At 39.8% G+C, this 24,896-nt stretch overlaps 1 protein-coding gene across 1 annotated transcript in view; it reads left to right on the top strand.

Annotated features, from left to right (window-relative positions):
- The first annotated feature begins 247 nt into the window (after positions 1 to 247).
- Positions 248 to 24,896, top strand: part of PLB1 (phospholipase B1) — a 77,031-nt gene continuing 52,382 nt past the window's right edge. Inside the window, exons 1-19 of the mRNA XM_058802287.1 lie at positions 248 to 296; positions 3,654 to 3,691; positions 4,790 to 4,853; positions 5,331 to 5,389; positions 6,791 to 6,822; positions 7,709 to 7,752; positions 8,719 to 8,803; positions 9,281 to 9,332; positions 10,474 to 10,560; positions 11,051 to 11,113; positions 12,402 to 12,484; positions 13,342 to 13,351; positions 14,871 to 14,927; positions 15,592 to 15,696; positions 17,129 to 17,218; positions 20,848 to 20,910; positions 21,713 to 21,793; positions 23,267 to 23,333; positions 24,022 to 24,080. Coding sequence (XP_058658270.1) covers positions 248 to 296; positions 3,654 to 3,691; positions 4,790 to 4,853; positions 5,331 to 5,389; positions 6,791 to 6,822; positions 7,709 to 7,752; positions 8,719 to 8,803; positions 9,281 to 9,332; positions 10,474 to 10,560; positions 11,051 to 11,113; positions 12,402 to 12,484; positions 13,342 to 13,351; positions 14,871 to 14,927; positions 15,592 to 15,696; positions 17,129 to 17,218; positions 20,848 to 20,910; positions 21,713 to 21,793; positions 23,267 to 23,333; positions 24,022 to 24,080 — 1,188 coding nt within the window. The remainder of the gene's footprint in view (positions 297 to 3,653; positions 3,692 to 4,789; positions 4,854 to 5,330; positions 5,390 to 6,790; positions 6,823 to 7,708; positions 7,753 to 8,718; positions 8,804 to 9,280; positions 9,333 to 10,473; positions 10,561 to 11,050; positions 11,114 to 12,401; positions 12,485 to 13,341; positions 13,352 to 14,870; positions 14,928 to 15,591; positions 15,697 to 17,128; positions 17,219 to 20,847; positions 20,911 to 21,712; positions 21,794 to 23,266; positions 23,334 to 24,021; positions 24,081 to 24,896) is intronic.

Raw genomic sequence — 24,896 nt, 5'->3', positions numbered from 1 at the left:
CTGAAAAATGGCCAGCTCTGTCTGAACAAAGTGAGAGGAGCTGTCCCCTTCTTTGACCCTTGGATGGGCAATGAAATGAGATATCATCATCACTTTGCTTTCCAAAGGTAGAAGCTAATAAGTTTTATGGCTGCTGAGTTATCAGCTTTTAAGGTATAAAGGAGAAAAAGGAAGAGAATTTCTTTCTTTTCAACCTTAACATCTAACACAGCGCACTCCAGGATTATCATTGATAGAGGTGGTTACCATGAAGCTATTGTTAGGTGTGCTGTTCCTTTGGTTGCTCTCCTCAGAAGGTAAGTTTTGGAAGGCCCTTTGAAAATTAGCATTGCACAGTATTTGGGAACCTCTATTTTTAGTTGTTGCAAGGTGGGTGTATAGCAGGAGTTTTAGAAGCGGTATGAAGAAAATCTGTGAGTAAAACTGTGATCTTAAATGCAGTTTTGGGTATGTTTGATCATTTTTTGATGAAGATGTGTTCATTGGTTTCCACTGTTCTGGTGATAGACTGTGTCTTAGGCACTGAAGCATTCTGGTGAGAGAAAACTCCCCAAACAATTAAACTAGCAGTGAGATCTGTGCCAAAATGGTGCAGAAATTCAAGCAAGGAACAGAGGCTTTCTCTGAATTCATAGCTATGATCATCTTCTTTTCAGTGATAGAAGATGAAGTGAAAGGTTAGTCTGCATCCTGGCATTCCAGGCATTGTTCAGATTTCTGTAATACTCATGGTAGGGGGGAGCCCTTATTCCCTATACTGGGTCTCTGAAGCCCATGTTTGGTGCCAGTGATGGTTTTGTAGGTGCTTAAGACTGAAAATGCTGTGTATGCTTTGGCTTTACTGGCTCTGTGCTTCAGGTGTCTTCCTGTAAGAAAATAAAGATAACTGGTAATTTACCTTAGCAATAGACTGTGATGATCACTATCTTCAGAGGATTATAAGGTGCTCTGATAAATAATAAACTGTTAGGAGATTTTGGTTCCTGAAGTAATCAGAATAAATTATAACATTTGAGCTTTTTAATTTTGTGAAAAATATGCACGGTGGCTGCAGTTCCTCTGAAAACTATATCCAGGAAAAAAGTTGTTGATTGATAGCAGCCTATAAGAATTGTTTGTTGAAACATATTAACTGTAAGAGTAAGGGAGAAAGGAGTTAGAATCCTTCTACCAAATTTTGGGAGAATTGTCTGAAAAATACTTCCTTTTTATGTCAAGAAAATTGAAAATACAAGTTAGAATTATTCAATGGTATAGTAAGGGAGTAACTATAATACTGGGAGTAGCAGGAGTTTAAAAAGTCATCCTATGGAAAGTGTAAATCCAAAACAAACTAAGAAAACTGAAGAGGTTAAAATGTAATCAGCTAAGACAAAAATTAATCTGAAGAGAAATAATGAATCATTTTTAAAGGAATGAAAACCAATAAATCATTTTCCAAATTCTTCTGAAACACGGAGTCTGTAGGACTGACTGATGCATAAAAGAAGGCTAAAGCATGACAAATTCTTTTTGTCTTTGGTGTCCTTGCATAACAGCTTAAAAAAGGCCTTGCCCTCCAAGGCTTTCTGCACAGGGGACAAGAGGAGTACCAACCAAATCCTTGAACAAACTGATGACAAATAGTAAAAGAACTGCCAGGATTAGATGATATCCACCCAAGGGAGTGAGCCAAGCAGAAACATGAACATGTCCATTTTATTAACTGTGATGCTCATATTGATCTCTGTTGGGATGTGGGCTCTGCACGTGTTCAGAAGTGATCTGGATAAGGGATCTGGATAAGGAGCAAGTGAACAGCATAAAAACCACATTGCTGCTGCTGTGTACAGAGCCGTGGTTCACCTGCATCTTGACAGTGGTCTGGATTTTTCATCTCAGAAAAGATGTAGTAAAACCTAGGAGGGGAATAAAGGGGGAGAGTGGTCAGACTTAGGAAAAAAATTCAACATGAGATCAGAGAAACTGACTCTTCAGCCTGGAGAAGAAGGGATAGGTATATGACAAAGACATACAGGTGCATGCAAAATGGCAAATTTTGCAGAAGCAAGGGAATAACTACAAGAGCAACAAGGAAAGAATCAGATTATTAACAAATGAGAAGTACTTTATTCCAACATGTAATTGAGTGCTGAAGCATCTTTTGCCAGAGTTCTTGGGGGAGGCCAAAAGTGTGAAAGTATTAGACAAACGAATAGGCAAATCTGTGGAAGAACGATGTCAGGGAGTTCATCAACATTAAGTAATTGCTTGCTCGGGGAGCACAAGAAAATGGAAATATACCTGTATTTTCCTTATTCTTTGCCTAAGCATCTGCATTTGGATATTGTCTGAGGCAAAATCCCTGACTAGGTATGGGGTTTTGTTCTAAAACTGTTCCTCCAACTCCCTGAGTTCTGGAAACTGGGACTGGATCCTCTTTCTCTCTCAATATAACCTAAGGAACTATTCTCAAATGTAGTTGAAATTAGTGTTAAAATTTTCAGATACTGAGTTCCTGCAGTAGATTTGTGTGATGCAGACAAGTTAAATTGCTTTTGCCTCCAGTATCCCAAACAGAGTTGGAGTTCTGGTTATTGCCCTGAGTAAAGCATCATCAAAACCCACAGACTGAACAGGCAGAAATGTTAAAAATATGTCACACAGCAGTCAGGAAACTCTCTCAACCTTCTACAAAGTAGTGTAAAAACAATATAAATTTGCAAATAGCTCATGCTGAGGTCATGCCTGAGCGCCACTGGCTACCCTACACCTGAGGATGTCTCACCTGCTGGACTGAGCTGGCTCAGCTCTTACTCTGTCATTGACAGGGAAAGAAAGGTGTACAAGCCAGAAGTACTCAGCAGGGCTAGATATTCCAAAAATAGCTCCTGACTATTAAAGGACAGTTATTCTAATTCTGTGTAGGACTTGCTGGATGCTGATGGCTTCAGTAGGGCAAGCAAGAACAGCTGAGAGCATGCTTTGAAGTTCAGCTGATCTAGGCTTTGTGGCTATCTTTGTGGAAATTTTAGAATAAACCAAATTCTATTTGCATAAATCCTAGTGTATGCTCAAGGAAAGAGAATAATGTTTACTGAAACATCTACAGGCCTGACTCCTGGCTCCACAGGCTATTTTATCTGCCAACACTCCACTAAGAGAAGAAATTGCAGCTGTTTCTGTATCACTATGGCAAACTCACAACAGTGTTATGCTGCTCCCTGACTGTGGAAGATGTAGATTAATTTGAATTGCTCCTTTCTAAGGAGTTTCACCTTGTGCATGTTCAAACTACTCTAAATTTGGACAGAATGAAACTACGGCAGTGTATGAAATGTGCTGAAGAGGAAAACAGGTAGGGAAGGCCTGTGGAGGATGGGATTGTTTGAGGCATTCCACAAGCAGTTCAACACCTGTTGCTATAAATTCATCGCATTCCACTAATTTCAAGAGATCTCACCTGCTTACAATAGCTAAAAGCTTTTTCCAGTATACAAAATCAAAGAAAATATGTCTGGTTGTTGGGATGAGCCTCATCTTTGAAAAGTAGGGCAGATGAGGAAGGTGCCTTCTCTCCAGATTTTATGCTTTTGGGTATATTAAGTCTTGTGAAGCTTTTTTTTCCTAAGGTAAAAAAAATATAGCGTAACCCTTTCTTTAATGTTTTAAAGGTAATGCAGATGATCAGGAAGAATATGAGAAGCTAGAGGTAAAGTATGAGTACAACTTTCTTTTTTTTTCTGTTTTTAATACCTATCATTACCTGTCAAGCTGTTGCTTCCTTTGAGGCAGGCAGAAGAAGAAAGAATACAGCTTGTTGCTGTAAACTGCTTCTGCAAAGAAGAAATGCAAAGCCAGTGAGTCAGCAATGTGATAGTGCAGCTGCAAGATTACAGAACACAATCAGGAAATGAGGTTTTCTCCGAGCAATGTTTGTTATTAGGTTGCATATCCTGTACGTAGGTTGTTTGTGGTTAGCACTTGTTCCTAGATGCTCTGTTGCTCTTTTAGAAACACAGAATTAAACTTTTATTTGCTTTACAACAGTGCATAGTGTCTGCACCATTAGAGTCCTCCAGCTGGGCACAAGGGAGCGTGTGGGTATCTTGGTGGCCCTTGTCACTATATAGATTTCACCTTTGGGTATTAGGGATAGTCATTGTGATGAGGGAAGCCCTTGCCAAGTCACCTGGGGAGGCAAGGATTGCCTTTCATGTCCCTTTAAAGCCCTTGATGTTGGGCTGTGCCTGCCATAAGGATATAGGATGGCATTAAACAATGTTCCTGCTGGTACTGAGCTGTCTCTCATGCTGAGTGAATAACATCACTCACATCCTTGCCTTCTCTGATCACCTGGCCAGGTGTTGTTAAGGAGCCAGAATTGGTTCATTCTGCCTTTCCTGTTGTGTATTGGAGATGATTTGTTGTGTCAATTGGGTGCCCCCCTTGGCACACAGAGATGCCTGCAGTAGCTGTCCCTATGACCTCTTCCAGATGAAGCAGTCACTGCAGCAATGGATGTGGCAGGATGTGTTCAGCACATTTCATTGTTTGCTCAGGCCCAGTGCTGTGGCAGCCAGTAAGAAAACTGAGCAGAAAGTGTAAAGTTGTAGAAGAGTTAACTGAAAATGCAGCTGTCCAGATCTGTGTTCCCATGCATTTCTAACAGAGGGGTAATTGTTCTTTAAAGTTGTTTACATGAGTAAAATCTTGGTTAGTGTGAGAATGGAGCCTGTAGGACCCCTCAGTCAACAAATTTCCTTGTTAGATCTAAGCAATCAACCATATTTATTTCTTTATGTCTAAGGCTCTAAGAAGCTTGCAGTTTTCATGTGAGCAGGCAACGTACCCTGAGACCCCTTCATCTTCAGGTGTGTGTTTTATATTGTCTCTGCAGAGGCTTTCCCTCACAAAATTATTTGAGAATGGGCTGGGGCAGAAATCAGCTGTTTGTGGGGATGCCTGTGTATGGGATTGACTGAAGTGGAGCTAGGCTCTATAAACTCCTTAGTTTTTTGTTCCTCTTGTGATTACTTTTCTACTTTTGTTTCTTCAGCTGGTGGTTGAGGCTGTCACTATTACTTCAATCATTCCCAGCAGTGTTTTTTGATCTTTTCTTGCTTGATGATTGAGCATTTCAGTGCCTCTAAACACCCAAAGTATTTGCTGAACACCTGAGTAATGTTTCTTATGCTTTCTGACTAGTTTAAAACCTCCAATCAAAGCAATCAGTATAGACTTGTTACCATTTTAGCCAACTTTGTTTTAATATGCTGGTGAATGTGACTTTCTTTTGGGGTTACTGTTTTGGGTTTTCTTGTAACCTGAAATCTTTTGCTTTTCTGCAGTTCATGCTCTAAGGCCAGCTGACATTAAAGCAGTCACTGCAATAGGAAGTTTGCAAAGAGTAAGTACAAGCAGGAAATGTGCTGAATGTGACCCATTTCCTCTGTTGTGATGATGAAGTCAGCTGATGATGCAGTTTGGAGTCTCAGGGTGTTCAAGACTTCAGTCTTTCCACAAGCATCAAAGACTTCTGGTGAAAAAATGGCTGGAAATACCTGCTGTTCAGTGTTCCAATGTACCCTGTGTCTAAAAATAGCCAGCTGACTTCGTGCAGGAGGAAATGTGATCACAGTGCTCTTGCAGAGAACCATGATATTTGATTAGAGTGCATGGATTTTCCTACCAATGAGCATAACAGATTGAATAACTGGAAGAAGATGCTGGGAAAATTCAAACTGGAACAAATATAAATTGTTGAGAAATGCAGTAGATTTTCCACCTCATGAAGTGTATTCTGTGGAAACTGGTTTCCTACCTACAAGGCAGAAGGTCTCCAAGAATCACAAAGATACGTTTCAGTTAAAGTTCTCCTGCCTGTAATAATATAGTTAGATTTGGATGATCTTTATTTGTCTTAATAGTTGGAAGTGAATCTCTGAAACTGATTTGAGGCCCAATTAAAAGAATTTAACCACAATTCTCAAGCTTTGAGGAAGTGTAGAAATGACTGTAGAGTAAAAATTTATAGCCACCGGGGAGGCTGTGAGAAATGGGGGAGAGTCTCCCTCATTACAAAACAACAATCAAATTTGAGATGGTATCCATAACTATATCATACTTTTCCTTTACAAAATCAGCACTTCTGGACTCCTTGTGAGTACCTCTCTCTTTTGGAAAAAATTTTTTGTCCTGAATGCAAGGGTGCTTCACCCATATCACGTGCATGGCCCTTTGGAACAAGTCATCTTTGTGCTGGTGTCCTTGTTGCTTGTGGGGGTGTCATAGAAAAACATGTAAATGATCTTCTTTTAGGGAATGTTTGCTTTCCTAGAGCAAACATCTCTGTCACTGTTTCCTCATTAAAGTCTCTGAAATCAGTGAAGTTCCTCTATTGATGTAGTTTCTTTTTAACAGACACTCTTCTGCTGAGTGCCATCTATGTAAATTATCTAAATGACATCAGGTCATGTCCTTTGTTGAAAAGGAGTAGGAACAGATCCAGAGAAATTTGGTCTAGAATAGCATTTTGTTTTATGGAATTTGATTTCATGAAACAAATTCTGTTTTAAGCCATATGTAAAAGAATCATTAATGAAAGCAGTAACTAAGAAAGGATTACCAGATCATGAAAATGCATTGTAATAGGGAAGTTTTGGAAAATAATCTAAAGCTTTGAGTGATTACAACACAATGGAGAAAAGTATGTAGAAAACAATGCCATCTCTAACAGGTAGGGGAACAGCATATCTAGGTCTAGTTTACACTTTAATTAATTTTGTTCTTATTGCTTCTTTGTTCACAGACACCAGGATCTGGTGAGGATTTACTCCAAAGGTAAGACTTAATACTTAGCTTTTATAAGTTTCATTACCCTAATCTCTCTAGCATCACAGTGCAGGGGTTAGGCTCAAGCAATTTTTTATTGTTTTATAGAGAGGACGAAAAAAGCCTATGTAAAATAGAAACGATTTTGGGACATTGAAACTTTCCCTGTCCTTTGGTAACAAATTTTTTGTACTTATGCAGGCTATAGAATTACCTTAGGGTTAAAATACCCTTGATTAAGAATCATCGCTGTGTGATAAATCCTAGGCAGTAAATATAATAATGCACTAGTTAAAGATTAGAAAGCAGGGATTTATCAGAGCTAAGAAAGAACTCAGTAGTTCAGATACCCTGGACTACTGATACTTAATCTGCTTGGCTGATTCCCAGCGCTTCATGGATAACCTTTATGCCATTTCCTTCTCCCATGCCCCTTTAGCAGATCCAAATCAATGAGTGAACATATGGCTAAACCTTGTAGCTGCAGGTCTGTGCAGATCTTTTGAGTCACTGCCTTCCAGATGAGGATTTAGCACTGCACAGATAAACTTTAAAGACTAAGTTTTCTTAAAAACATCTGTGTCCACTTGTATGTGAGTATACACAGAGGCCCCTGCATCACTTATACCTATGTATAAGCAAGCACAAGTACTGCAACATGCAGAGGGTAAAGAGACACAAAAAATTGAGATCTGAGACTATGTTCTTACTCAGCAGTAGCTGATGACACGATAGTTTTGGGAAAGAAAGGCCCCATTCTTACTTGCAACAGCTGCCACGAATTTCACTCTGAGATGCAGCATAACTAATAAGAAATTGAGGCTGTGCTGTAATATAATTTTTCTTTGAGAAATGGAATAACAGGAACTTCCTGTTTTCTCTTCCCTTTCTATAGGACAGGAAAGAACTTCCTTGAACTAAGCGTGGCAACTTTAGCAGGTGCGTCTTGCTGTCACACTAAAACTTCAGCGAATTAATTTAACAGCTTGCTGGCAGGAGCTCCAGGGCTCTGCTGGGCTGCAGAGCAGGTGCAGCACAGGCACCCTGCAGGGGTGTAAGGGAAGCCTGAGGAGTGGTGCACCTGGGGACATGAGTTCAGCCAGCTTGGGTTGTCCATGATGGCTTTAAAGAGACTGTCTGGGTAGACAAACAGCAGTGAAGAAGGAGTGTGACAGACTGCTGCAAGATTCTTAAATGCCCAACAGGGGTTTTTTGCCTCTTTTTTCTACCCACTACACAGTCTCTGCTGGTGTGTGCTTGTGACCTGTGCTGGCTCAGTGAAATCTTGTGTGGGTTTGCCTGCCCAGAACTGCCATGTGCTTAGAATTTATACTGGGACTGCCATAGATGTACCACATCTGGGAATTTGTTGCCTACTGGCTGTCTCTGAAGGCAGCCTTCGCTTGCTTACAGGGTATTGCAAGTAAAAGTTTCATGCCCACTGAAATGCTATGTAAGACATAGCTCCAGGGTCCTGCCCTCCACATCATCTTACTGGTATCTTAACCCCTTGGTGTGACATCTATTTCCCTGTAAAAGGGGTTTAAAACATGGCAACTCATTGGTCTTTTATGAGTCTCCCTGCATAGCCTTTCCCATAGCTTCATTTCTACAGCTGCCTCTGTTTAAGTCCACCTACAATACTTGTGGCTGACATGAGATGGGGACAGAGGTTTTTGAGCTGAGTCTGGAGGCAAACTCAGACATCAAGCCTTCACTTAACAAGGTGAAGAACAGAACCAAGAAAAACAGTTGCAGAGGGGCTTGGGCATACCTCTCATGCTTGCCAAGAGATCCTCAGACTTTACAGGTTTTGGTGCTGTTTTAGTTCAGCTGTGTGTAATGAATCAGCAGAGTAGCAGTCTGTTGGCTGCAGAAATCTCCTAACCTGGGTGTGTCATTCAGCTCTCATTAGCACCTTCAACCCCTCGGTCCTACATGTGTCCCCTCCACCTGGCACAGCTGGAGAGATGCCAGACAGTCAAGCCAGGTGAGTCTGAGGGGCTTTTGGCTGGGCAGTTGGTGTACAAGGGGAAGGATGGAAATCTTTGATGCTGGAGCACTTCACTGCGCTTAGTATTGGCAGAGGCTGTCATTGTGGCTCAACTGGCACCCATCAGAATCAGGAGAATCAAAGCCCTGCTTTGGGGTCTGTATCACCTGAGTTAACATCAGGTCTCTTTTATGGCTGCAAAACAAATTTTTGGCTCAAATAGAAGTTGAGGTGTGCCTACTAAGCTGCTCTTTTTATCTAAGTGCACGTCTGAAAGTCAGGTAGCTGAATATGAACTAATTACCCAAACCTCTCTGGGTAGCACAGTCAATTGTCTAATCTAAACACATTTAGGAGAGAAAAGATTAATCCAGCCTGAACCCACAAAAGTTTTTTGATTCAATGGTAAAAATCAGCCAAAGCTTTAACATCACTGATGCCTTCCTAATTTTTCTCTTCCTTTCTTCTTTTCAGAGACCTCCTGCATCAAGCTGAAGAAATAGTGGAGCTCATGAAAGTGGATCAGGTTTGTTTAAAGCACAGAATAATTCAGAAAGTGTGGTGTTGAAGCAGAAAAAGGTACAAAAGTGGCTTAATACTTAAACAGCACTCAAAAAACTTTTGAAACAGAAAATGCCATTTCTTGAGGTTAACGGGCTTCAGTATTTCTGTTGTAAATAAGAATAAATTCTGTGCTTTTCAAGTGCAGAGTTTTGTTCTGGAAGTATCCTACGTTTTTTACTTTTGTCAAAGCAACTGAAGAGCTTGGTAGGGAAGCCAGTATGTTTGCTTTCTGTTGGCTAAAGATGTGAGTGTTCTGCTAACTACAGTCTGTAACTGTGCCAGTGTTTCTGAGAAGTCAACCCAAAATAATAATTCTCATTATTTGTCTCTTCAGTTCCTTTTTGGTCTTGTAGGAACATATTTTCAAAAAGGCCAATAAAGACCTAAATATGCTTTGGAGATGCTGGTGAGAGCTTGAATTATCACTTATGGCTGAGTGCTTTATAGGTCCCATCCTGGAGCTTTAAGCATTCATTTCTCCTTTATTCTTAACCATGATGTTATTTCATAAAATAGTCTTGAAATAATGGGAAAATGTAATTGCCAAGGCAATTCTGCTGTTGTCTCTTTGCTCTACAGGGATTTTGCATGTATGTTTGTGGAACTGTGTGGTTCTAACCAAGGCTCTTCAGGATTGTACAGCATTGCCTAATAAACATAGCACAGCTGAGCAGGGCTCTAGCTCTCAGATTTTTTATTCCAGTCTTTGTCCCACTAGTGTGACCTCTTCTCAGCAGTTCATATACAGTAATCCTGTTGGCAAGCTGCAGCAATGATGGAAAGAGACAATATCAAGTTCTGTGCTAAGCTGTCCATGGCCATCTTTTCCAGCAGAGTCTCCCACGGCAGCAGCAATTTCAGGCTCTATCCTGAGCTTTGTGTTCCACATTAATTGCAGCACTTGATGCCTAACCATCCATTTGCTGTGTCCTCTGAGGAAAAAGCCGGGTGGTTTGTCAAATGGAAGGGACCAAGATGGCCAGGATTGGGCCATGGACTATTGCTTGGTCTTGCTGGTTTTGAACCCACAGCAAATTGTGTGTGAGAGAGGAAAATAGCAAATAGATCACCTGTCATCAGATTCCTTTATTTTTTTCTCCCAGATGATGGACTTCCAAAATGATTGGAAGCTGATCACAGTGTTTTTTAGTGCTGAAACCTCCTGTTCCTCCTATGCTTCCACAGAACTGGTAAGTGCTTTGTGGGGTGGTTTAGCAGTCAAGGCAGGTAGTTAAGACACTTTCCCATACTCTGCTCTCTGCCACAGGGAACCAAAGGTGTAGTTAGGTCTGGAATGTTGGGATGCCTTGATCCAATGATGTAAGCTCCTGGCACACAATGTGTTTTATATTTATAAACATCTGTACTTAATTTGCCATCCCTAATCTGAGATGTCTTAGTAGAACAGTTGTTTTCCACCTTCAAGTATAAAGATACTTTTCTTCCTTATACCTGTATGTTTTTTTTTTTTTACTATATGTCAAGTTCTCTATTTATAGACAGTTAAATTACAAGACTTGTTCCCGTGTTATTTACTTGTTGCTGGCTAAGGCTGAATTTAGAATAGAGTGATTCTTAATAACCCTTCAGTACACAGCTCAATACACAGAGTTTGTGACTTTTAGGAAATGAGTAACTTTTTTCTACTAATTTTGATGGCCTTTCTAATCTCATTTACAGAAGAACTGCATATCAGAAAACCTGGAAAAACTTACAGAGGTCTTGGATTTTTTGTATAAGAAGGTAAGATGTATTCATCAACCCTGAATAGCTGAGTCCTTTGTGTATTTTTCCAGTCTCCCCTACTAGGCTAGAATTTGTATCACTCTTCATATGACTTAGAACACCAGTCTCGTTAACATCAACCCACTGGCTCTGTTTGTTTTCACTAAGTGTTTTACTCCCTTTTTTAAAAAGCTGACGCATACTAACAGAAAGGATGGATGGGTAACTGCTCTGTTTTGCAACACAAGCTAATGTACCACTCCATCTTTGGGTATTTTTAAAATGATTTCTGTGAAAATTGGAGTACATCCGTCTAGGTCTGAAAGTTATGTTTAACAGGGCTGTTGGTCAAAGTAACTGGTATCTAATTACTGATGTGGAACACCTAGGCTGCTAATTCCCTGGTGATGACTTTTATAGACCAGGGAAAACATCCATTAAAATGCATATGATAGACCTTTCTTCCTACTTTATGGTTATTTAAGAATCTCAGCCTTTCTAAAGGTCTTCTAGCTGGCTGAGCTAAGAATTATCTGCTTACCTAAGATGGTTTCTGGGAAGCATTCTGCACTGTGTCTTGGTCTACTAATGATAGTAGACTAGATGAGGATAGATTTCTACTAAAGCAGACTATAAACTGTTTAACTGAATTATTTCAATAGCATCTTCCATTAATTTTGTTTTGCTGCATTGAAGGCCTACAGCATATTCTAAACCTGCTACAGTCTGGTTGCATCAGACCACAACCACTCATTTTTCTCCAGCTGACTTTGAAAAATGTTGTGTATGGGGGAAATTCCACCCACACATTTTCTTCAGATTCTCTCCACTATTATTTCCAGAATCTGTTTATGTACACTTGTGAAAGTGAAATATCATTATGTAAATGAAAAGCTGCTTTCTGCACAGGGGAGAAGTGTGGTGTGTTGCATGAGTGCTTGTGCTGTTATGCAGGATGTTTCATCCTCAGTTTTGCATTGCTGTGTTGCCACAAAAATGGTAGTCTCAAGTTCATTTGAGTTCAGTTTAGTTGGCTGGTGGCCATTTTGGTTATGTAAAATGAATTGCTGTGTCTCAGTCAAGAAAGCATGGTCACAAGTACTTCATAAATGATGATCCTAGATAGCAAGCATAGGATCAGGGTTCAGGACAGAATTGGCAAAGACTTTGGAAATTGATTTTATGTAGGCAGAATCCTAGGCCAGAAGTAATACACATGAAGTTGTAGATATAATTTACTATAATTGCTGCTTGCTGATCTTTAATTGCAAATCTAGCATGAATAATTTCTACTTTATTACTGCAGGTTCCCAAGGCCTTCGTAAATCTAGTGGATTCCACTGAACTCACAACTGCCTCTCTTGCGTGCCAAGATTACAGTAATGCCAGGTAACAGGTTTCTTTAACTTTTTGTCACTGTGTCCTGCTGGTGTTCAACAAATACCTACGTATATGCACTGACTTTATGAGTGAGATACAATCTGCTGAACTGTTTTTCTGCCCTTAATACAAGAGTATGTAAAAGATTTTAAGTCTTCACTTTGTTTCTGATACGCTCTCCCTGAAAGATATGTTTTTATTAGGAAGCTAGTGCTTTTAATCCTATCAAATTGGACAGCATATTTAAATATTGGGTCAGAGTTAAGGAAAAAGAGAAAGCCTCGACACTGTACAAGCACTGTTCACCAAGAGCCAAAGCACTGATTTGTTATCAACAGCTTTAGCCACAAATCCAAAACACCAAAGCACCATATGGGCTGTTTTGAAGAAAGTTAACTCCATCCCAGCCAGATCCAGCACTGAGATTATGGTCACAAAACTGCATCATCTAGCTATCCCCAGTTTTTTATTCAGTGATACTTCTGTTCTGCAGCTCTCAAGTCAGAAGATCTGTAGGTGCTTCAAAAGTTTATATTTCTACATATCAATGTTCACAAAATGAGCAACAGATTTTAAACTACATTATTAGGCTATTGGAAAGATTCTGCTTGGGCTTAGGGTATGCTAGGGTAGAGAACATCCAAGTTGTCAGTTCCTTATGGTAACTGCATCTATTTCTCTGTCTTGCTCAGTACTTTGTAACAAAAGCACGAGTAGTTTGTGTCCCGATTTAGTATGGAGTAGGAGTGTGCACATGAGCAGCTATGACAGAGTAGTTTACAGCTGGTGAGATTACACTTTGTCTTACTCCACAGTAATTTTTTTCCCTTTGCTCGTGGCATGGGACACCATATGTACTAGCATAGTCATCCTGAAGTGTTTCACAAACTTTGCAAATATACAACCTTGGAGATGTTCTGATGGAACGGGGGAAGAGGCCTGGCTGCTATGTAACCATGTACTTAATAAATACAAGGAGAAGAGAGGCTTTCTTTGTCAAAAGTGGCTGCATGAGGCACTCTAGCTTATTTCTCCTGCACAAACATGAAGGGCTAAAATGTGGAAAATGTGGAAAAGATGTGTTTAGGAACATGGGCCTTGCCACGTATTGAAGGCCTTAAAAATAAAATGAAATGGATCTATTTTTTTTTTTCCTCTGAGGAATTATTATATTTCCTTTTGTACTTAAGGCAATTTGCTTTCTTACTGTCAGCATGCTCTCGTAGCTGTGTTTATCTGGTTGATAAACACAGTTCCCACTAGTTTGTTAGACGACCTCAGTCCCAGTTCCTATCCCAGATAAGGATCTCCAGCATTTGGCTACTAAGTTTTCATTATGAACTGTGCTTTGAGAGAAAAATACAAATCCATACCAAAATGGGAAATTTCAACAGTCAAAGAGGATAGTAGTGGTTGACACTTTCAGTCCCATGCCTTAACTTTAGGCACTGAAGTTTGGGAGATAATGGGGTTTAAAGTTCTCTCCTTTACTAATTTCTTACTAACTAGAAACATCTGCACTCAAAGTAATGCATGAACTCTATTTTTAGGCATGTAACTCTCTTCATGTATTTTATTAGGTTCTTCTGTTAGGCTTGGGTAATATTCTGGTCCTGAATTCACATTTCTTTCACTCACCAGCAGTGATAATAGCATTTTATCAGAAAACTCTCATTTTATGGGTTTACCTAGAGCTCTGTGAAAAGGATCTGATACACACTTATTGCTTATATCTGCAAACCCCCAGAAACTTTTTCAGATTCCAGTCCTTCCAGGAAATTTCAAGGGAGTGTATTTTGCTGGAATCTCACTAATCTTATGTGTATCTTATATTGTTCCCATCTACACCTTGAGGAACTCTCTGAATTCTCCAGCTAGCTTCAAAATGCGCAGTATACACATCTCACCTTGCAGATCAGAAATCTGACAGTGCCAATCATCCTTTAGCATGTATAACCTTCTGCAGCTTCCATCCACATTTCTAGGTGCAGGTCTTCAAGTCAAATACTAAAGAAAAAGTTCCTGTGGAAGTATTTTGAGTTTGTTCAATTTTCCTGTGTGACTGCAGGGAGGAAAATGTTTGAAAACCAGTGCAACTGTTATTTTAAGCTTGAGCATGTTGCTAGCTTGTGAGATCCTGTGCTAATCTAAGTCTGGCATTCTTGTCAACTGACTAGGCTTTCAAATCAAAAAGAGATACAAAGCTCTGGATATGGGAATATATTGTATGTTTATATCAAAAATTAGCGTGTTCCATGTAGCCTTTTCTAGAAATAAAACAATTTACTCTTTAGTATGTGCTTGTAAATGGCTTAAAAGAATTCATGATATCCACCTTGTTTATCAAAAGTTCATAATGTCTTTCATGTTGTTAATTATTTTCTGCAGGAATCAGTGCAATTATGTTGAACACTCCACATTACATGATAACATACTGAGGTGGTCCTATCAGGTATGGCATCTTCTGTGTTTTTTGGCTCTCATATTGCTAGACATATCTATTCATTTGCCAGATTGGCCTGAAGCAAGGAGATAAGGGAGAAATAGCAGTGAGCCTTTCTATCACATATCCATAGCAATCCCAATCCCATTTCTTACCTCAGGAATATTGGCAATAAGTTCTATCTTAGTATCTCTTTAAGTTTTTAATGTCTACATAACTTTTGGCAACCTAGGATTTTTCATATCCCATCAGAGAAATGATCCACCTTGTCCAGTAAAATGCCACATCATTTAGAAGAGGGAAATTTTCTGTTAAGACAAAGACAGTTGTGCTGTATTTGTCTTAACAGAAAATTTATTTTCTTTTAAAATAAATAATTTCTTTTAAAGATGCTATGATGGAAACACACATGACACTTCATTGCCTTGCTAAGCTTGCTGCCCTTTCAAAGAAAATGATAGTAAACCATTTTTCTTATAGCTACAAGGATTTTCCAGTTGTTGTGTAACAAGATTTCATTAAATTACTGTGTTTGTTCTGGATTTCACAATTTTATTTCTGTAGTTTATTAGGGATGGGGATAATTTAAATGTACTTTAAGCCCTGATGAATCACACATACATTACACTCTCTACCCAATTATACTTATCTCATTAAATGGTTGTCTGTTTAGGATGCTGTGGAAAAACTATTGGAGTCTGAGAGGTTTGATCAAAAGGATGACTTCACTGTTGTTCTTCAGCCTCCTCTCCAAGGAAGAAATCTGCTGCTCAGACTGGTGAGTAAACTCAAGCTGCTCCATCTTTCTGAATGAGTGCAATATTCAGCAGGCTTTCCTGTCCTAGGCTGTGTAAATCTGGAAGATAAGGGTAGTCAGGCACAGGAAGAAATAGCTCCTACTCTCAGGACTTCTGTGTCTGATCCAAACTTGATTTAAACAGCACCAGTCAGAGATCCTGTGTTTTTGAATGTTATGCTTCAGGATAAATCAAGCTTTGGCAGCTTTACACCAAAAGCTGCAAGTGTCTGAAGCTGTCAGTGCTGCTAATTTTTCCATATCTTTGTAGTTACCATCATATTCATCCCTGTTTATGCTCAGGTGTTTGACAACAAAGGCAAAAAAAGTAGGTAATGTGATGTATTTAGAAAGGTTTGTAAACTATGTTGGCAAGTACAGTTATTTCCCTGCAATGAGTCTGGGAACTCAGACTTTTTTCAGGTGTAGGCAGTAGGGAATGAAGATGGGATTGCCTAGGATGTCAGGCATGGTTTTGTTATAAGTGGTCCTTAAAGGGAAGTTGAAAGGTCAAGGTTGTCTAAGATCTGGCAACGAAGAGGGAGAATATTACTTTCTGGAGAATGGCTCACTTGGAGTGTGGTATCAAAATCCATCACAATAGGTGTTTTTTTGTAAAATAGGTTGATAATGACTCATGGTCTGGGTTTTTGAGCATCATCATAATAGCTTCATGAATTTGAGGTAATTCCATTGCTCGCCTCAGATCAGTATCAGAACAAAGTGAATTGGGAGAAGAAATTCTTCTTCCAGGAAAAAAAATGGATTTTCTGTCTTGCAAAATCTTCTTGTTGCTACTGGAGTCATCTTTTGCCAGGCTTTTTTTGTAGATGGCTGGTCCTTATGCAAATAGCAGACTTCTAACTTTCATGCCATTAGTTTTTCTGTCAGTAGCTTGCTCTATTATTTCTTTAAATACCATCATGTGTCCTAGGTAGAGTCTTTGTTTCTTCTGATTTGTGGTGTGCCTGCAGGCCACCATGTGTAACCTTCCAAACTCTTCCAGTAGTTACATTTCATTTCAAGTTCAGCATGCCCACTTAAGACAAATTCTGCATGTTTCTAATCTTTAAAGGCATGTATAAACTAGAAGTGTTGTTTATGCCAAATGATTCATGTGTTCACATCTATGTCTTCCTACTCTACTGTGTGTCACTATTGTGATCATGTTGTGTTGTTGCTTTGCTCTTCTTGTCCTGTTGATGTGCAACGATCATTTACAAAACCAGCATCTTTCTATCTTGCCACACCAGTAGTAACTGGGATCAGTGGCCAGTGCTTCATGAGAGTACCAAAGATTGATTTCGTTGTGGATATGAATATTGTTTTATGGATTGAGGACTTCTGTCACTGAATAACTAATCTTTCCATACTCTTGATTATTTTATGATGCTCAAGGTACTTTCTCTTTCAGGGCAAGGATGATTTGATCACCACATCAAAGACACAAGTGGAAATTCTGGAAGATTGCATTTTCATGGCTGTGGGTCTCTGGAACAACATGGTAAGCAGTACTACAGAGACTGTTTCTTGCTGAACTTGGTCTGGATGACTAGTAGCAACCCTGCATGAGCCAGGCTTTGAGTAGCAAAGAGGCAGGGGAAGGAAGAATTAAAATATTACAAAAATAATCCCCTGACTGCTATCCTCAGCTGTGCAAGGAGGCAGCTCTTGAATAATGCTAAATGCCCTACACTTCCAAGACAAATCTCACTCTGCTGCTACTTTCTACTAAGAACTTTTTAGCAAGATTTTCAAAGTCGCCCTTTGGGGAGCCTCATGGACTAAATGAGCTGTGACAGATCTTGGTTTTGCTAATCTTACTACTTTGACAGCACAGCACAGGATGACTGAGGTTTGTCCTAACCTGAGATTATAGCAATTATACTGCTGTCTACTCTCCTCTATCCTGCATCCCCCACCATGCTGTACTGGTGAGTCTTATACTGCTGTCTCCTCCTTCACCATCATCTTTGTGCTGCTGTTGCTCATAGGGAAAAGGTGATAGACAACCTTGAGGAGCTCTTGTTATGTCCTCTAGAGTTGGATGTCCTATTCAGCTGTTTTCTTTTATGCTACTTCAAGCAGTAATAATGCTGTTGTAGCCCAAATCATTTAAAGAAGCAGAATTTGCAGGAAGAGGCTTCTATTAGAGGCTTCTATGATCATCAGGTGATGTATCTACAAGAATAGTACAGTCACTTTTGATAAAATATGTTATCTTTTAGTTAAAGTCAGTAGGAGCCAGGGAGTCAAAAGCTGATAACCTGTTGCAGTGGTAACCTTGGAACAGCCATGCTGGGTCTGTTTATCTCCTTTGCTGTTATCTGTGATATTCCTTGTGATGACGCCACAGTTTCTACCTCAGTTCTTCCATCATAAAATAGATGCCCTCTGTTTCATTTTTCTGTCTCTAATCCTTTTCTGCACAGACTTTGTCCTCCTCTGCTCTGTCCTTTAGCAAGCCATTCTCTGGCATGTTGCTCTGTTCTTGTCACTCTGATTGCCCAGGAGCATTTTGTGAAAATAGCAGAGATGAAAAACCATAAGCAAAACGAAGCTGTGCTTTTAAGGCTGGCTGCATCAGGGCCAGTTACCCAGACTTGGGCAGTGAGCATGCTGTGGAGCCACCAGAACCAAAACATTGTCATAAGGGAGACAAATACCTGCTCTGCCTTATTTCAGTGTTTTTTCTCAGTGTGAGATGATTCCTCTAGTGAGGGGACAGTCTAGTTGAGCTGGAGGAGGAGCAAAATGTAGCAAAGTCACATTTTGCCCCTGGTTTGAAGGAAGACTGTGTGGTAACAATTCCCTCAACTTATTTTGCCATCTCTTTTCCTGACTTCTCTTTGATTAAGTGGACTTTTCAGAGTACAGTAGCAATCATCAGAAAGGAGCCTTTCAGGGTTGCTTCTTTGTCTGCCTGTGATTGCCTTGTCTGCCTGTATTTTGCCATGATGTAAAAGAAGATATGAAAGATGTGTTCAGCATAAAAAGCACTAGCAGGTGTCCTCGCCTGATAAAGGTCTCTCCGGTTCTGTTGGGAAATCTAGCCAACAGTTTAGGCTGACTTCTTTAAAAGTTTTTAAAAACCCCATAACACACCCTTGGGAGCTGATAGAAAATCAAGAATTGTGACTTGTGGACCTGGAAACATAGCAGAATGGAACTGCATTCAGAGGTTTGCCTTCTACTTTCTGCCAGGCTGTCAGGACCTTGTTTTGAGGCTTGGTACCAGCCTCTTTCCTGGAATAATTACCTGCTTGTTGGCCAAAGGGCAAAACCTTGAAAATCTAGTGGCAATTGGCCTAAGGGCTGCACTTCAGCCTGACTGAGGAGAAGCTGAGCCATCATGTTTTAAGGGCTTGGTCCTAGGCAGGGCTGGATATTTGACCAAAACTGTTCTAACTCTCTCGGACCAGTGCAATTCATATGCTGAGCACACTAGAGAACAGTCAGATAAATGACATTGGAAAAGCTGAGAGAGGTTGGCTGTGTAGTTGGACAGCTTTGATGTTTACCACAGAGACCCTGATTGTAGGCATTGCCAAAATTATTCAATTTTACCTCTGGACATATATCTGAGGGCAAAGCTCCATTCACGTATGTAAAGAACTTCATAGGAGTAAGAGCTTCTTGACTTTTGGCACTTTTTTGTGTTATGGAAACAAAACCCAAGCCTATCCTGCAGCCAAAAGAGAAAGTAAACCAGGCAAGAGCCCAAAAGTGAACAGCACTGCAGGAGGCTGCCCGTGCCTCTCTGTTCTCTGTTCAGGGGTTTGTGAGAACCTTCTGAGTACCAGAGCAGACCCACACACTGAGTGCCTGCATGGCAGATGTGCCAGAATTCAGGGGAGGGTTGGTGGCCACAATACAGCCCTGGTGCCCCATTCCCTGACCAGGACCGTGCAGCTGAGCTGCATGGGAGCTGTCAGCCTTTGCTGGGAGAGCAGTGTGCCTGAGCCAGCTGGAACTTACTGCCTTCTGGAGAAATTTGTTCTTGTCACCCAACTCCCTACACGTGCAAGTGTCTAATACCTGTTTGAACTTAATTTCTAGTCAAGAAATAGTGTATTGTATGTATCCCATGTTTTGTGGGATGATTCTGTGTTGGTAGTGTATTTTCTTTTAAGAATAGGACTAAATAGCTACTTTGTTTCTTCCTAGGAGGATGGGAAAGTATCCTAATGTATCTTTTCTACAAGCTTCATTTTTTTATTTTGACGTGTAAATTGTTTTGCACATTTCGGGGAAATTAGTTTTATTGCCCCCTGCCTGCCCCTGTCCCCCCAAAAAAGCAGACTGTTTCTTCAAATGTTTCTCTCAAAGAATATAAACCCTGTAAGCCTCTTCTCTATTTCTCTGAATTTTCTCATTATTTTTATTGATGGAAGAATCAAAATAGAATGTAGCATTCCTGCACAGAGTGTATTGGTGACATCAAGCCTGCTGCTGTTGTATTTTCCAGTCCCTTGCATCCTGTTTCTTGTGCAGGCTGCTGGTCCTGGCAGCTGCTGGTGCCAAGCTGAGCAGACATGCACTGAGGGATCTAAACCCTCAGCCAATTCCTCTGTGTGTGATTGCAATTTAATTAGCACTCAGCAAGCTGCCTTAACAGGTGAAGTGATTATTATTGGTATTGGTCCCTTTGTGCTGTCACTATTTTCTGAATAATTTCATAATTTTTCCTTACAATAAACTCTTCTCCATCTTGTTTCAAGAAGGCCAACAAACATAAACATTATTAAGTCTCTGTATGGAATAGGAAAGCACCTTTTGGTGTTGCCTACCATGTGTGAGAGTGTAGATAATGAAACAGTTCTGAAAGGTAGGATAAACAATCAACACTTAGAGTCAGCATTCCCAAAAGCCAAAATGTTTGGATGGAGGTTTTAGTCATGATGGGAAGGCAGTCTGCTCACGTGAAAAGACTTGTTTTCAGTTCCTTGCTTTTGTAAGTATACATGTGGTATATTATGCATAGATAAATATTTATCATAAGCAAAAGAAATTTTAAAATATATATATTTCCTGAAGGAAAACTTCAGGCACTAGAGCCTTTGCATTGCTGCTGCTCTCTCTTCCTTCCCACACACAGCATGTGTACAATTCCTCTGTTCTCTCCCTTTCCAGATGCAGCCAGTTGGACAGAAGCAGCCTTATGGTGCCACAAAAATTGTACAGTGTCCATCTCAGGTAAAAGGGCTTCTTTGTTATTCTGTGATATTTATTTTTTGCAGAATTTCCAGATTTTCAAACACTGTTGTTTTCTGAAGTTTTTGGGAATGTGTGCTTTCTCAAGTTGCTGCGCTGTTAAAAACTGAGTGTTTCTAAAGTTCAGTGACATGGAGTCTTTCTTTTCTATAGATGAAACTCTGAAAAACAGAACTGTTGGCAAAATTTAGTTAAATCATCTCTGTCAGGTTTTTTTTGTCCAAAAATATATATAGCTAATCTGAATTTATTAATTGCAGGTATGTTGTGCATTATCAATATTCAAATTTGTGTCACCAATAAAATTGAATCCATGTATTTTATATAATCTAGCTTTTCTGTGATTTGCCTCTGCTGCCACGTTTTACTAATTTAGTCCCTGGAGCTGTCAGTAGTCAGGATTGGAGCATCTCATGTTCAAAGAACAGGTTCTTGTATGCTTTTGCGTTTAAGCTCTGACTTCAATAATTTGATAGTGATAAAATATTACTGGCATCCAAAAGCTTCTGAGCAGCAATTAAAATATCAAAGACATAGAATTTTATGGTTTGTTTGATGTTAGGTTTAAGGCAGGAGGTGCTGCTGTGCCTAGAGCATACCTAGGACATGGCTTCAGACCAGGACTTAACTTTCAAGTCTAACCTGGTTTACTTCACTAATGCAATGTTCATTCAGAAATTAATACTGTCAAGATTTTTTTCTCTCGGAAATTGTAGCCAGAAGACTTTAACGTCAGCTGATCTGTTTCCACTAGCTTTGTAAACATACTCTCTTCACTCTGCAGGAAAATCCATACATGTTTACATATAGAAATAGTAACTACTCATCTTCCCTGAGGACATCAAACCACAGAGAAACACTTCAGGTACAGTAGGACTGTTTGCATCAATGGACTGGGTGTATTCCAGGGAATGGGGCAGGTGGGTAAGAGTGTGTTGTAGCCTAAATAAACAATGCTACCTGGGGAAACTAAATGCAAAGCTCCAGCTCTTTACTTCTGTGCTTGACTAAATAGTCAGATGTTTAATAGCAAATTGTCTCCTTGGTGTGTTCTGTAGAGTGTGGGTAAGGTAGGTGTGTTCAGCTAGCCTAAAGTGAGTCTTGCTTTCAATGGTAAGAGCCTATGTTAAACATCTGGATAAAAATGTTATTTTCACTGGGATAAGAAGATAGTGAAAATGGGCTATTTAGTCCTACTATGGAAGAAATTAGATCAGATCCAACCACTGTGTGGGTCTGCTTCAGTCTTGTTCATTGCCATGATAAAACTGAAGGATATGGGTTTTTTTGTGGTGTTTTTTAAATTTTTTTTTTATTTTTGTGAAATAGTTTTAGATTAAATGTGTGGAGAAAAAGACCCATGATTGTGTCTTTTAAGTCAGAGTACTCTGATTTTGAGCAGAACTTGGTGTTCCCAAGCAGGAACAGAGTGAGTTGATAATGTTCATTTTCATGCCTCAGAGCACAATGCCTAGACCATTTAGACAAAATGGCCTGTTTGTAACTGGAGTTGTAAGATGCATTTCTGTTCACATTTTTATATAGTGCCATCTGTTTTGTCAGTTACTTGGGGTGTACAGACCTTGCCATGAGGCAATGGTACCTACCACTCTGATTTTTGGAAATAGCTGTAGTGTAGGAGGTGTTAAGGACGTAAGGAGCAATACTATGTTATATTTGTGGTTGTTTTGTTGGGTCTTTAAATTAAAAATTAAAAACCCAATCCAGAAAAATGGGAGAAGACATACAAGTATCATTTCCTTAGGCAAGTTAGCCTACTTAAGGAATATTGCAGGGAGATTTGGAGCCAAAGCACATCTTTGAGTCTTGTGTGATGGTTTGCCCTGGTATATTGATGGTCAGCCCTTCACCAACAGTAGACTTTGGGGGTATTTCTGTCAGTAGGCTGCAACCCAAAAGAGCCAGGAGGGCAAAGCTCTGGCTGCACACACAGGACTGCATACACAGAAGGCAGGCTCATGGCCTGCTGACAGAGTTATGGTTTTGTGCTAAGATATTTCAGGGATGTTCAAACATTTTCTTGCAAAAGATGTTCAGGGTATGGGCGCACCAAATGAGAGCAACATGGCTCAGAGTCTAAAACAACTGGCCCCACCAGTAGGCAAGAGTTGTGCTGCACTCATAAGGCTGCACGACTTCTGAGCAGGCTGAGTTTGTGTCTGCCTTCAAAAGGAAGGCACAGACTGAGGGCAGGCTGAGCTGGCTAGTTTATACAAAGTATGTGGGGATTCCATTAATCTAATGCTCTGAGATGTAAATAGTTTACCATGACCAGAGTAGAACGAGACTGATGTGAAGTCTTGCCCTGTCTTTGCAGGAGAGGAGTTATGGAACAAATATTCCCTGTCCTGACCGGGATCCCTCTGATACGGTTCCAGTTTCAGGTATAGTACTATGCCTTTTTGTCATAGAGCTACTTCATTTGATGACAGAAGGAGAACAGAACTGGGTTTACTCAGGGGAGGAACTCTTTTCTTTGCAGAAGTGCACTTTCTTGACAGAGGTTTTTAAGAGTTTTTTTGGAACAATGTGAGTGGTTGTATAGCAAGATGCGAGTTCACTACCTCAAGGGTGATGAAAGTTTATGCAGCTGCGTCTACCATGTACAAACAAAGTGACAGTGGAAAAGATAGGAGGCAGCCAGGTCCTTCATTTCCAGGGGGGAAAATACTGTAGGAGGCTCTTGTTAATGCAGTATGAGGTGCAAAAACCCATGTGGAGTTCCTTGGGTAGATTTTTCATTCCTCAGAACCTGTGATGGTTCTAAATATCCACCAGAGCTATGCCTGCTTTTCAGTCATTTTCACCAGTTAAAAGAAATTTGAGGAAGAACAAATGCAAGACTGGAATCTTGCTGCCTCCTTTGTCACTGTAGCTACTGCCCAGCTATGGTACCAAGAATAATTTGTGGTTTGATGCCTATCAGTCTCTGTCATTCTCAACTGATGCTGTTATGAGTATTAAAAATTTTTTGCAATGATTTATTATGCTTATTCTGAGGAAAACTTTTAATAACCAACACAATTTGTAGTTTTCTTTGGTTCTTTCCCTTACACTACCTTTTATTTTTAGTTCATAATTTGAAACCAGCGGATATTCAAGTGATTGCTGCTGTGGGAGATTCAATCACAGTAAGTAAAGATCACTAGATAGCCATTGCAACGAAGAACTTGCAATGAAATTTCTGATTTCAGAACCTGGGAAATGGTATACATACCATGCCCTATTGAGCCAAACGCGTTTTTCACATTTTTTTTCCATACTCCACCTTGGCTGATTGATAATCAGATCATGAATCTAATCTGAGTGCAAAGTTCCCATTTGAAGTCCACAAGAGTGTCACACAAGGAAGAAATGTAAGATTAGATTATGTAGCAGCAAAACTATTTTGCTGGAGTGGACTTGAAACATTTGCTTTTCTTTACAATTTCTTTTGATTTTTGGCAGCTCCCAAAGTATTGGCCCTGAAAGCTATTAGTGAGCAGCTTGAGGAAGAAAAAATTCTGCATCTGATTGTGTATATCTGTGTATCTATATATCTATATAATATGAACAATATGTATATGATAAGACCAAAGCCTGTAAAGCCATAGTGATTCATACTAACAAAATATATGATTAAAATTGCAATAGAACATCAGGTGTGTTGAGTGGAACTTGCCTGGAGATTTTTTTTATTTTAACACTATTCCTTGTACTATGTAAGCTCATTACCCCTAGACTGGTTGTGATTCTCCAATCAGTGGTGACTGCTTTACTGCTCATATAATAATTCATGTTTCCTACATGTTCTGTGCTGATTATCACATTGTAGTCAGTTTCCTTGGAGAAACTGGGAAAGACATAAAATCACTGTACAACTTTTTAATGTGAGGAACATTATAATAAATTATTAATTCAGAACAACTGCGGTCATATTTATTCCTTATGTAAATTTAGAATTATAT

Source organism: Ammospiza caudacuta, chromosome 3 (genome assembly GCF_027887145.1).
Source record: "Ammospiza caudacuta isolate bAmmCau1 chromosome 3, bAmmCau1.pri, whole genome shotgun sequence".
Taxonomy (NCBI): Eukaryota; Metazoa; Chordata; class Aves; order Passeriformes; family Passerellidae; genus Ammospiza; species Ammospiza caudacuta.
This window is presented reverse-complemented; position numbering and strand designations above follow the sequence as displayed.